The sequence below is a fragment of the Calonectris borealis genome, chromosome 3, assembly GCF_964195595.1.
Source record: "Calonectris borealis chromosome 3, bCalBor7.hap1.2, whole genome shotgun sequence".
NCBI lineage: Eukaryota > Metazoa > Chordata > Aves > Procellariiformes > Procellariidae > Calonectris > Calonectris borealis.
The window spans coordinates 114,466,322-114,478,779 of NC_134314.1; the positions used below are offsets into that span (position 1 = coordinate 114,466,322).

The window sequence follows — 12,458 nt, forward strand, 5'->3', positions numbered from 1 at the left end:
AGTAGCACCCACGTAGAAAGCCACACGTGGTAACTGAAAGACACTGAAGGAACTGAAGCTGATACTTCTGGTTGTTAGGGATGCGGCAAAGCAGCGCATCCTCTCCGTTACAGCCTACCTTCATGGTAGGTGGCAAATGGTAGCACCTCCTCACTCGGTTGCTGCACTAGCGATAAGCAATGTCCCCCATGACGTAGCTCTCGCTGCCAACACCTTCCCACCAAGACAAGGACCGTGGCAGATTCTTCCAGCAGTTGTGCCCCGTGCCACCTTCATACCTTTGTCAATAACTTTTTGTCAAAGTGACCTGAGAGATGCAAGATGTCAGGGCACGAGGACGCTCAGGGGCAAGTTGCCAGCGCACACATAGCTCGAGCAGTGGCTGTGGCACTGCTGTGCCACTGCTGTGCTCAACACTGAGCATCCAGCCTGGCTGACACACAGTTGCCCTCTCCGGGTGTCCAGCTTAGTGCTCCGATGAGCTGAATGACCGGAACTGCCAAATTAGCACCCTGTTAATGATGCCTCTGGCATTTCTACACCAAACATGCGCACAGCTCATGAGGCAACCTAGATGAAGACTAATGTCTCAAATTTCTTCCTTGAGATGGAGGCCTTCCAAATGTTTCCAGTAGAGGACCAGTGAAAATTCTCCTTCTTCTTGCCACATGAGGAGAGGCTGAGAGAGCTGGCACTCTTCAGCTGGGAGAAGAGAAGACTGGAGGGGGGCGGGGAGGGGAGGGCAGGGGGTGTCTTATCAATGGGTATAAAAACCTGCTGAGAAGGAAAGAAGGTGAGGGAGCCAGGCTCTTCTCAAGAGTGTGCACTGAGAGGACCAGAGAAAACGGGCACAAATGAAAACACATGATATTCCAGCTGCACATGAGAAACCCATATTTTACTGTTGGGGTGATACATTTTACTGGCTCCAGGTGAGCCTGCTGGAGCAGGTGGGTTGGAGCAGATGACCTCCACAGGTCCCTCCCAAACTCCACCCTCCTGTGGGACTCTGTGCTTCGCTTTCACTCCTAAAGCATCCCAACTCAGGCCTGATGCCCGCTGGAAAGGATGCTGGCACAAGGGACGATCCCAAACTCCTCCCCGAGCATTCATCACAAAGCAACAGCTCCCCACTCCACAATATCGTTCGGCAGACACAGTCAGAAGAGAGAAAAGACCATTTTATTGTGCACATCAGCTGTGGGGGCCCAGGAGTCACAGCGGTTCAGCTGGTGAAAACAAATCAGCCCCTGCAACGACAGAGTCAGAAAGCTCTGATAAATCCCTAGAGGCAGGAAGAGGCAGGATTTTGTTCCCTTTTCTTTGGGGAAGAGCATTTACGAGGAATTCTTTATGGCCCAGAAGAGAGAGCTGTTGCTGGCATTGGCTATGGGCTGGCTTTGGTGCCTTATCCCCACGGGTAATGCCCTTAGAGCCCTGTGCCTGTGCAGAGATGCCCGGTGCCCCTGTGCCACGCAGCACAGCTCGATGGGGAGCCCCCGGGGAGCTGCCATGGAGTTCTTCCCAAACCCCACGCAGCACCATCCCTCGCTGTCCCTTGCTGCGAGCTGGGAAAGATGGGCAGCAGAGCCTGGTACACACCTGGCCTTCCTGACCTTCTGCACCTTCCTGCTTTCCTTCAGTCCCCGTCTTTTTCTGTCTTCCTTCTTTTCTTTGCTCGTTGGCATTCCCGCTCGTCTGCCCAGACCTCTTGTCTCTTTCTTTTTCCTTGGTTTTCGTTGTCCCGGCGGGAGCCTGCAAACCTTTCCATCCCACAATGTGATTAGACAGGGAAAGCCAGGAGCAACTGGCATCAGTTCTTGATTTCACCAAAGCTGACTCGTTTTACCTTCTCTCCTCTGAAAGGCCCTTTAGTTCTTCTGCGCTTCCCAGGGAGTCTGCCGTGGTCTGTGGGGTGCTTGGAGGCAAAGCAACGGGTGCCTAGAACAGAAATGTTGGCGTTAGCAGCTGGCAAGGGACGCCCTGGAGTAGTAAGCGACTGTTTGGCAAATTGCTACCTTAGCTCTCCAGAGAAGACCCCTTTGGCTGCTTTGCGTGAGCCCTTTCTTCCAAGGGCCTCACTTTGGAACACCATGTTCACACGGCTGTGTGACCCTCAGTTAATTTGGGGGGGCCATTCAGCAGGGAGCCTGCGGTCCCCCTCCGCGCAAGAAAAGGCTTGCCCGCTTCGTTCTGCGGGGTTTCTTCTGCCCTCCCCAGACAGAGCTCGGTGGATATCCCTTTGGTGCAATAGCACCTTCTGCGCTGGGAGGCTTTGCTTTTGAAATCTCCCTTTCTCTAGGTGTTTTGTAGGTCTTTCCTTTCATTAAGCAGGTGCCTAACATGCGAGAAACCACCTTTCCGGTTTTACTTACCACGTATCATTCTGCAGGATAAAAAACCCCACACAAAGCCACCAGAGCTCGAGCGCCAGGAAGAGGCACAGCAGCTACTTGGACTCCTCAGCAACTACCCTCCTACACGAGACACGTTGTCCCGGCGTTTGTGGAGCTGCCGTACCTCTGCCGTTTCCGATCCCGCCACCGTGTCTGCCCCTGCTGCTTTCTGGAGGACAAGCAGAGAGGCTGGTGTGTCCAGGAAGGCTTTTGCCTGGTGCTCCATGTCTGCGTCGCCTGCAGGGCCCCGTTGCTCTTCTAAAGGCAGTTCTGGAAAGCAAAAGCATGGGCAGCAAAGTGATTTCTTGCAAGAGGACAACAGCTAAACCAAAACGCACCCAAAGCCCTACGCCAGCATTCTGCTGAGGCTGTGATGAGCCTCAGTCCCTCCTCATACCTGTGGATCTGTCCATGGGCGCTGGTGACGCCTCAGCTGAGGGACTGGAAAGGCCAGTTGTCTCCTCCCCAAAGACTTCACAATGGTTTTCAATCAGAAACTCCACCAGCACCTTCACCTGCACACATCACATCCTTGGTTTCAGCACAGGGGGCGGAAAACGTGTCAAGCAGCCTCTCCCACTCCTGACCCTTGCCTCTGCGCAGAAGGCTGTGGCTGTGGGGCTGCTCTGCCAGGCAGCCGCCCCACCGGCATTTGCTCAAGAGAGGAGGCAGCCAGGGACCTCTGACCAGCCGAGCTCTGATGGTTCGGGAAGGCTGCAGCCGGCTGCTCAATAGAGCGTACCTTCTGAGTCACCTCCAGCATGGCCTCCAGCGGGAGCAGGTCCTCGCTGGCTGGGCTCAGCAGGTTTGGCCCCAGGCAGATGGCCAGGTTGCTGCAGCTCATCCTGCTGGTGGAGGCGTTGTGGCCGATGTGCTGGAGGAGGGACAGCAGGCGCTTGAGGAGGAGGAGGTTGGCTGCAGGCAACTTCTCGGCCACCCTGAGGGAACAGGAACGCAACGGTAATAGAGCAGCTGTTGCCCACAGCCGTCCCCGAAGCTTGCCCAAGGCAGGTGGGAGCCAGCGGCTGTGTTGCGCAGCTTTGCAGGTGCTCTCAGCCAGCGGTCAGGGCTCCTGCTCAACAGGCAGGCTGCTGGCCACACTTACGCTTTCAGCTCTTCCACCTTCTCCTCCTTGACGCTCTTCTGCATCGCCGCCATCCAGTCCTCGTAGAGGTCTGTCACGAGGAGCTTGGCAGGGATGCTTCGCAGGAAGTCCTGCAATGCCAAGGGCTCGCGGTGAGCCTTTGAAAAGTCCAGGCCAGCCAGGGGCTCTTCCAGCTGCAGGTCAGAAGCGCTCACCTTCAAGATGACGGCCAGCAGCAGCACAGGCTGGCTACCCAGGTCGACGTCTGCGCCGCTGTCCAGGGCCTCCCGCAGCTCCCGAAACGCCGTCCCGCTGGCAGCTAGGCGGAATATCCCCTCCGTTGATGGTCCTTGCTGATGCAGGATATCCAGGAGCTCCTGAAGGAGACACAGGAGACAGTTGCTTGGCTGAAGAGCTGCCTTCTGACAGCGGTGGCCGGGGCCAAAGCTCTGCCCAAGAACCAGCTCCTTTCCCCCGCAAAGGGGCTGGGAGCAGAAGCGTGTTCTGGGGGTGAAGAGCGCAGTCGCCCATCCCTGGAGCTCCTGGGGACACCCACCGCCTCTCTGGAGCAGCCGGAGGGAGGGCTGGAGCCCCCTGTCCAGGCTGCCTTACCTGGATGGTCTGGGGCAGCGTGCCGTCCTCCCCGCAGAGGGCTGCCAGGGGCTGGCCAAAGAGCGCCCTGCTGCAGCCGGAGCCCGCCTGCCCTGGCGCCTGGGCAGCGGCCGGGCTCCGCCGCAGAGCAAAGGGCCAGGGCAGCCCCCTCCTCCTGCTGCTGCCGCTCCCTGCTGCTGCAAAGGAAAAGAGAGCAAGAGCCCCTCAATGGAAACCGCCAGGCCAGCGCTCCCGGAGCCTGCCCTGCCCTGCCCTGCCCTGCCCTGCCCTGCCCTGCCCTGCCCTGCCTGCAGCGCGGTGCTGAGCGGTGCGGCAGGACGGGCAGGGAGGTAGCAGCCGGAGCCGCGGCTCCGGGTGGGAGGCTCCCGAGAGTCGGCGTGCCACCGGGACAGCCTGTCCCAGGCCTCGCCCTGCCCTCCTCCAAGCTGTGGGCAGCAGCAGAGCCTGCGTGTCCCCGCAGAACCACGTCCAGCGGCTGCTGCCCAGCGGGTGTCCTTGCTCCTCCAGGTGACGTCCTCCCTTGGGGTGCCACACCTGCATGGCGACACTCAAGGGACAAGTGAGCACAGCTCCTGCCGGCTCCGGCTGAGGAGCGGGGACCCATCCGCCGGGCTCTGGGGACCTCGAGCGCTGGGCACTATCAAAGGGTCCCCAGGGCTCAGCTCTCTCCTGCTGCAGCGTGATGGGCACCAACTGCCTCTGGGCGAAGGGCAGCAGCAGCAGCATCCTCACTTCTGCAGACGTGCCAGTTCAGGAGAACAGAAGGCCCTCCCTGCCTTTCTCACCAAAACTCACCTGCCGAGTGGCAAAGTCCCACTCCGTTGCCAGATGGGGCCGTCGGAGGCCCTTGCGTGGGATCACCCTGCAAGAACCAGGCTGCGCTTAGAGAGCAGCCCTGCAGCAGAAAGGGCCACCGGCGAGCTGCCGCCCGGCACCAGCAGCCTGAGCGCGGCAGAGCTGGGACCCTCTGCCCTCCCAGGCTCTCTGCCCCGCGCAGCAGGTTTCCTCCCAGCACCGCCAGCGAGGACGTGCCGGCGTTCCTGGTGGCTCCCCAACCTTCTCCGCTCCCCAAGTGGCACCATGGGACCTCCCTCCCTCCCTCCTGCACAAGCTCACCCCAGTCGCCGCACAGCCCGGCACAGCCAGAGGAGGCTGAAAGGCAGCCATTCTCACCTCTGCCTGGCCCTCCATCAGCCTCCGCAGGCTCCTGGCGCTGAATGTCCTCCACTGGGCAAGAGAGAAGGAGTGGCAGAAGGTGAGCAGCGATGCTCTGATGCTGGGCTGCAGGACAAGTGCTCGAGGACAGAGCCCAGAGCAGAGAGAAACTCACGGCATGGCGGCGGCTCAGCTCCTTCTCCAGGAGTTTGATGGATGGCAGACGGGTCACCTTGGCTCTCTTTGCTCCTTCTGGTGTCCTGTGCACCGGGAAGGGACAGAGAGAGAGCTGCGTGAGCCCCAAGCTGCCTCTTCTCTCTTGTCAGACAGCTCTGCCCGAGAGCTGCCTGTAGCCACGGGGGCACCTCTCCCCTGTCCGGCTGTGCCTGGAGCATCCCCCCAGCTTACCCCAGCAGTGTGCCCAGCCACAGCTTCTTCAGCGCCCGGGAGCTGCAGAAAGAAAGAAGAAACGCGTCAGGCGCTTCTGCCCCCAGCCCATGGGCAGAGGCGGGCGCCCACACAGCCCTGCCCCGTGGGGAAGGACACAAGGGCAGGACGAAGCCCCGTGGGGCAGGACGGAGGTGCTGCCCAAGGCCTGGCTCCCTCTCTCCTGCCAGAGCCGCTGCTTTTGCCCTTCCCTTCTGGGGACCAAGAGGTGACCAGGGAATACAGGATGTGGAAATGCCCCCCCATCCCTCCCTGCATGCGTGCTGCCCGCTCCCTGCCCAGGCTCTACACGGGGAGCAGAGGCCATTCCCAAGATGGCCTGGGCATGGCTGGGAACTTCTCGTGCCCTGCCATGGGACGCGGCACCACGACTCACGCAAAAGTGGCAACACAGGAGCCGGTGGGCCAGGCGAGGATGATGGAGGTGCTGTCCTCATGGCTGCCTTCCGCCTCCTCCTCTTCTTCCTGCCCTGCTGCCTCCTTCCCACCACTCAGCACCCACAGCTGGTCCAGGGGCAGGCGGAGCTGTGGGCGCAGGGTGGTGCCACGTCTGCAGAGGAGAGGCAGGCAGTGAGCTGGAGGTGGCCTCGGGGTCCCCCCGGGAAGAGCCCTGTCCCCCACCTGCCATTGGGATGGACATTGGTGCACCCAGCAGCAAGGTGCCAGGGTGTCCCTGCCCTGGTGCCAGGGCCAGGGCTGGGGCAAAGGTAGCTGGGCTGTGAGGCTCTTACTGCAACTTGGCGACCACCAGTTCCTCCTGGAGGAGGAGAAGGCGCCTCTCGCTCCTCTTGCGGCCCCGGGTCAGCCGCACGTCCGCGCTCAGCACCGTCTCGGCATCGGTGAGAGCCTCCCTGCAAAGCAGAGAGTGGCGGGCATGAGAAAGGCCGCTGCTGGGGGCCCGCGGGTGCCCGCGTGTCCCCGAGCCATGGGGGGAGCCCACCTGGAGCCGCAGCAGCAGTTGGCCTGGCCCATCCTGCCCGGGAGAGGAGGACCCTCGCCGTGCAGCAAGGAGGCTGCCCAGGCGTGGACAGCGAGGCTGGGAAGTGGGGTGCTGGTGCCGGTGCCGCGGCAGCGCTGTTGGGCCAGAGCCTGCCTCCTCCCAGCGCTGCTGCGTGCCAGCACAGCTCCGTCCTGCTGTCTCTGGTGGCTGTTGGCTCCAACGGACCGAGATTCCGAGGCCAACGGAAAGTGGGAGGGGCCCTGGGGGGGCCCTGGCCTGGGGGTTCTCTCCAGTATGGCCGTGTCTCTCTTGCACTGGGGAAACCACAGCAGGACACAGCAGAGGGCAAGGACCACCTCCCTCCACCTGCTGCCAATGCCCCTTGCCTTGGGCTTCACCGCTAGTTCCTGGCCTCCAACTAGACTTGGTGCCACTGGGCACCACCCTCTGGGCCCGGCCGCTCAGCCAGTCTTCCATCCACTGCAGTGCTCATCAGCCCGTGTGGTGTTTGCTTTCTTGCCGTCCTCAGGCACAGCTCCCTTTTGGAGTGGCCTCACAAGCCCATCTGCCAGCTCCCTCAGCACTCGAGGGTGCAGCCCATGGGGGCCCATCAGGGACTTGAGCATCTCTACTTGGCTTAAGTGTTCTCTAATCTCCTCCTCTGCCACCTGAGGGTCTAAGCGGATCCTCTTGCACTAAGGGTACCTCTTTTTTGCTCCAGCCTTTCCTCCAGGTCTCCAGGGCCAGGGATGTCAGAAGGCTGGTCTTGCTAGGACCGTCGTGCCCCAGGAGGATTGGCAGAAGCTAGAGCAGCCTGAAGTGCTGCCATGGCAGCAGTAGTGAAGGCCAGGCGAGTTTTAAGACGGAGCAAAAGAATTCCTGAAATGGGACCGTATGATGAGCGTAATCATGAAATTTCTTCCTAGAAGCTTGTACGGGGCTATGTTCTGCATCGGTGCCGAAAACAGCCTTGATAACCCAGGGGTGTGTTAGTTATTGCTGAGCAGCGCTTGCAGAGCGCCAAGGGCTTTTCTGCTCCTCAGACTGCCCCGCCAGCGAGCAGGCTGGGAGGGGACATGGCGGGGACATCTGACGCCGACTGCCCAAAGGGATCGCACAGCATATGACGCCGTGCTGAGCAATAAAAGTGGGGGGTGGAGGTTGGCGGGGGCTGCCCTTGCTCAGGGACTGGCTGGGCATCGGTCGGTTGGTGGGGAGCCATTGCTTTCCTTTGCATCACTTGTTTTTCTTGGACTGTACTTTCCTCTCTCCTTCCTTTTGGTTGTTTTTTTTTTCTGACAATTTTTTTTAATTCTAAAACTGCCTTTACCTGAACCCATGAGGTATTTTCCCTTTTACCCTTCCGATTCTCCCTCCCATCTCCCTGCGGGGGAGTGAGGAGTGAGCGAGCAGCTGTGTGGTGCTCAGCCGCCAGCCAGGGTTAAACCACAACAAGCTGTGAGCAAAAGAGTTCCCTCCTGACGGTGAGAGTGCTCATCCTTCCTCCTCCGTCAAGGTGCGGGCGTCCCCTGTACCACACCGGTTTGCACAAAAGCCTCAGCAGTCCGGCTGCTGCTGGAGCTGCTTCAAAAGCTTTTTGGGTGAGCTGACGCATCTATACCGCCCAGCAAGTGGACGTTAATCTCTACCATTGCCATGAGTTAGCGGGGGGTCTGCAGAAACTGCCCGACAATCAGTGTGCAAGGAGGGTGGCTGCAGGGGGCAGGAAGCTGCAGGTGACGGTGGCTGCAGAAGGACCTTCAGCCCTTCCTGGCCACCGTGCCCTGCCTACGTCCTGCCCCCGCTCTGAGCTCGTGGCGCTGCTTCTAGGAGATACCCAAATCTCACCAGGACACGGTCCCAGGCAACCTGCTCCAGGTGAGCCTGCTGGAGCAGGTGGGTTGGAGCAGATGACCTCCACAGGTCCCTCCCAAACTCCACCCTCCTGTGGGACTCTGTGCTTCGCTTTCACTCCTAAAGCATCCCAACTCAGGCCTGATGCCCGCTGGAAAGGATGCTGGCACAAGGGACGATCCCAAACTCCTCCCCGAGCATTCATCACAAAGCAACAGCTCCCCACTCCACAATATCGTTCGGCAGACACAGTCAGAAGAGAGAAAAGACCATTTTATTGTGCACATCAGCTGTGGGGGCCCAGGAGTCACAGCGGTTCAGCTGGTGAAAACAAATCAGCCCCTGCAACGACAGAGTCAGAAAGCTCTGATAAATCCCTAGAGGCAGGAAGAGGCAGGATTTTGTTCCCTTTTCTTTGGGGAAGAGCGTTTACGAGGAATTCTTTATGGCCCAGAAGAGAGAGCTGTTGCTGGCATTGGCTATGGGCTGGCTTTGGTGCCTTATCCCCACGGGTAATGCCCTTAGAGCCCTGTGCCTGTGCAGAGATACCCGGTGCCCCTGTGCCACGCAGCACAGCTCGATGGGGAGCCCCCGGGGAGCTGCCACGGAGTTCTTCCCAAACCCCACGCAGCACCATCCCTCGCTGTCCCTTGCTGCGAGCTGGGAAAGATGGGCAGCAGAGCCTGGTACACACCTGGCCTTCCTGACCTTCTGCACCTTCCTGCTTTCCTTCAGTCCCCGTCTTTTTCTGTCTTCCTTCTTTTCTTTGCTCGTTGGCATTCCCGCTCGTCTGCCCAGACCTCTTGTCTCTTTCTTTTTCCTTGGTTTTCGTTGTCCTGGCGGGAGCCTGCAAACCTTTCCATCCCACAATGTGATTAGATAGGGAAAGCCAGGAGCAACTGGCATCAGTTCTTGATTTCACCAAAGCTGACTCGTTTTACCTTCTCTCCTCTGAAAGGCCCTTTAGTTCTTCTGCGCTTCCCAGGGAGTCTGCCGTGGTCTGTGGGGTGCTTGGAGGCAAAGCAACGGGTGCCTAGAACAGAAATGTTGGCGTTAGAGGCTGGCAAGGGACGCCCTGGAGTAGTAAGCGACTGTTTGGCAAATTGCTACCTTAGCTCTCCAGAGAAGACCCCTTTGGCTGCTTTGCGTGAGCCCTTTCTTCCAAGGGCCTCACTTTGGAACACCATGTTCACACGGCTGTGTGACCCTCAGTTAATTTGGGGGGGCCATTCAGCAGGGAGCCTGTGGTCCCCCTCCGCGCAAGAAAAGGCTTGCCGGCTTCGTTCTGCGGGGTTTCTTCTGCCCTCCCCAGACAGAGCTCGGTGGATATCCCTTTGGTGCAATAGCACCTTCTGCGCTGGGAGGCTTTGCTTTTGAAATCTCCCTTTCTCTAGGTGTTTTGTAGGTCTTTCCTTTCATTAAGCAGGTGCCTAACATGCGAGAAACCACCTTTCCGGTTTTACTTACCACGTATCATTCTGCAGGATAAAAAACCCCACACAAAGCCACCAGAGCTCGAGCGCCAGGAAGAGGCACAGCAGCTACTTGGACTCCTCAGCAACTACCCTCCTACACGAGACACGTTGTCCCGGCGTTTGTGGAGCTGCCGTACCTCTGCCGTTTCCGATCCCGCCACCGTGTCTGCCCCTGCTGCTTTCTGGAGGACAAGCAGAGAGGCTGGTGTGTCCAGGAAGGCTTTTGCCTGGTGCTCCATGTCTGCGTCGCCTGCAGGGCCCCGTTGCTCTTCTAAAGGCAGTTCTGGAAAGCAGAAGCATGGGCAGCAAAGTGATTTCTTGCAAGAGGACAACAGCTAAACCAAAACGCACCCAAAGCCCTACGCCAGCATTCTGCTGAGGCTGTGATGAGCCTCAGTCCCTCCTCATACCTGTGGATCTGTCCATGGGCGCTGGTGATGCCTCAGCTGAGGGACTGGAAAGGCCAGTTGTCTCCTCCCCAAAGACTTCACAATGGTTTTCAATCAGAAACTCCACCAGCACCTTCACCTGCACACATCACATCCTTGGTTTCAGCACAGGGGGCGGAAAACGTGTCAAGCAGCCTCTCCCACTCCTGACCCTTGCCTCTGCGCAGAAGGCTGTGGCTGTGGGGCTGCTCTGCCAGGCAGCCGCCCCACCGGCATTTGCTCAAGAGAGGAGGCAGCCAGGGACCTCTGACCAGCCGAGCTCTGATGGTTCGGGAAGGCTGCAGCCGGCTGCTCAATAGAGCGTACCTTCTGAGTCACCTCCAGCATGGCCTCCAGCGGGAGCAGGTCCTCGCTGGCTGGGCTCAGCAGGTTTGGCCCCAGGCAGATGGCCAGGTTGCTGCAGCTCATCCTGCTGGTGGAGGCGTTGTGGCCGATGTGCTGGAGGAGGGACAGCAGGCGCTTGAGGAGGAGGAGGTTGGCTGCAGGCAACTTCTCGGCCACCCTGAGGGAACAGGAACACAACGGTAATAGAGCAGCTGTTGCCCACAGCCGTCCCCGAAGCTTGCCCAAGGCAGGTGGGAGCCAGCGGCTGTGTTGCGCAGCTTTGCAGGTGCTCTCAGCCAGCGGTCAGGGCTCCTGCTCAACAGGCAGGCTGCTGGCCACACTTACGCTTTCAGCTCTTCCACCTTCTCCTCCTTGACGCTCTTCTGCATTACCGCCATCCAGTCCTCGTAGAGGTCTGTCACGAGGAGCTTGGCAGGGATGCTTTGCAGGAAGTCCTGCAATGCCAAGGGCTCGCGGTGAGCCTTTGAAGAGTCCAGGCCAGCCAGGGGCTCTTCCAGCTGCAGGTCAGAAGCGCTCACCTTCAAGATGACGGCCAGCAGCAGCACAGGCTGGCTACCCAGGTCGACGTCTGCGCCGCTGTCCAGGGCCTCCCGCAGCTCCCGAAACGCCGTCCCGCTGGCAGCTAGGCGGAATATCCCCTCCGTTGATGGTCCTTGCTGATGCAGGATATCCAGGACCACCTGAAGGAGACACAGGAGACAGTTGCTTGGCTGAAGAGCTGCCTTCTGACAGCGGTGGCCGGGGCCAAAGCTCTGCCCAAGAACCAGCTCCTTTCCCCCGCAAAGGGGCTGGGAGCAGAAGCGTGTTCTGGGGGTGAAGAGCGCAGTCGCCCATCCCTGGAGCTCCTGGGGACACCCACCGCCTCTCCGGAGCAGCCGGAGGGAGGGCTGGGGCCCCCTGTCCGGGCTGGCTTACCTGGATGGGCTGGGGCAGCGTGCCGTCCTCCCCGCAGAGGGCTGCCAGGGGCTGGCCAAAGAGCGCCCTGCTGCAGCCGGAGCCCGCCTGCCCTGGCGCCTGGGCAGCGGCCGGGCTCCGCCGCAGAGCAAAGGGCCAGGGCAGCCCCCTCCTCCTGCTGCTGCCGCTCCCTGCTGCTGCAAAGGAAAAGAGAGCAAGAGCCCCTCAATGGAGACGGCCAGGCCAGCGCTCCCGGAGCCTGCCCTGCCCTGCCCTGCCCTGCCCTGCCTGCAGCGCGGTGCTGAGCGGTGCGGCAGGACGGGCAGGGAGGCAGCAGCCGGAGCCGCGGCTCCAGGTGGGAGGCTCCCGAGAGTCGGCGTGCCACCGGGACAGCCTGTCCCAGGCCTCGCCCTGCCCTCCTCCAAGCTGTGGGCAGCAGCAGAGCCTGCGTGTCCCCGCAGAACCACGTCCAGCGGCTGCTGCCCAGCGGGTGTCCTTGCTCCTCCAGGTGACGTCCTCCCTTGGGGTGCCACACCTGCATGGCGACACTCAAGGGACAAGTGAGCACAGCTCCTGCCGGCTCCAGCCGAGGAGCGGGGACCCATCCGCCGGGCTCTGGGGACCTCGAGCGCTGGGCACTATCAAAGGGTCCCCAGGGCTCAGCTCTCTCCTGCTGCAGCGTGATGGGCACCAACTGCCTCTGGGCGAAGGGCAGCAGCAGCAGCATCCTCACTTCTGCAGACGTGCCAGTTCAGGAGAACAGAAGGCCCTCCCTGCCTTTCTCACCAAAACTCACCTGCCGAGTGG

General features: G+C 60.4%; 1 protein-coding gene and 2 long non-coding RNA genes across 3 annotated transcripts; all 3 read right to left on the reverse strand.

Annotated features, from left to right (window-relative positions):
• Window positions 1-1,163: 1,163 nt before the first annotated feature.
• Window positions 1,164-4,356, reverse strand: LOC142081451 (T-cell activation Rho GTPase-activating protein-like). Its single transcript, XM_075148177.1, has 9 exons — window positions 4,093-4,356; window positions 3,696-3,857; window positions 3,502-3,611; window positions 3,139-3,334; window positions 2,794-2,911; window positions 2,521-2,666; window positions 1,850-1,941; window positions 1,603-1,763; window positions 1,164-1,250 (listed from the first exon to the last, which is right to left on the reverse strand). Exons 3-8 carry the CDS (start codon window positions 3,552-3,554, stop codon window positions 1,640-1,642), a joined length of 729 nt encoding a protein of 242 aa, XP_075004278.1. The 5' UTR covers window positions 3,555-3,611; window positions 3,696-3,857; window positions 4,093-4,356; the 3' UTR covers window positions 1,164-1,250; window positions 1,603-1,639.
• A 399-nt stretch (window positions 4,357-4,755) lies between these two features.
• LOC142081452 (uncharacterized) lies at window positions 4,756-5,497 on the reverse strand. The gene is made up of 3 exons (XR_012673329.1): window positions 5,423-5,497; window positions 5,266-5,319; window positions 4,756-4,954 (listed from the first exon to the last, which is right to left on the reverse strand). It is a non-coding gene; the product is annotated as an uncharacterized LOC142081452 (long non-coding RNA).
• A 4,913-nt stretch (window positions 5,498-10,410) lies between these two features.
• Window positions 10,411-11,108, reverse strand: LOC142081453 (uncharacterized). Its single transcript, XR_012673330.1, has 3 exons — window positions 11,082-11,108; window positions 10,719-10,914; window positions 10,411-10,491 (listed from the first exon to the last, which is right to left on the reverse strand). It is a non-coding gene; the product is annotated as an uncharacterized LOC142081453 (long non-coding RNA).
• Window positions 11,109-12,458: the final 1,350 nt, after the last annotated feature.

Excerpts from the sequence above, each read along its gene's own strand:
- LOC142081451 (XM_075148177.1), bottom strand. The coding sequence starts at position 3,554 with ATGGCGGCGATGCAGAAGAGCGTCAAGGAGGAGAAGGTGGAAGAGCTG. Across the intron at positions 2,912-3,138 it reads TGCTGGAGGTGACTCAGAAG|GTGAAGGTGCTGGTGGAGTT; the intron begins GTACGCTCTATT and ends TGATGTGTGCAG. Across the intron at positions 1,764-1,849 it reads GGCCTTTCAGAGGAGAGAAG|GTTTGCAGGCTCCCGCCGGG; the intron begins GTAAAACGAGTC and ends TGGGATGGAAAG.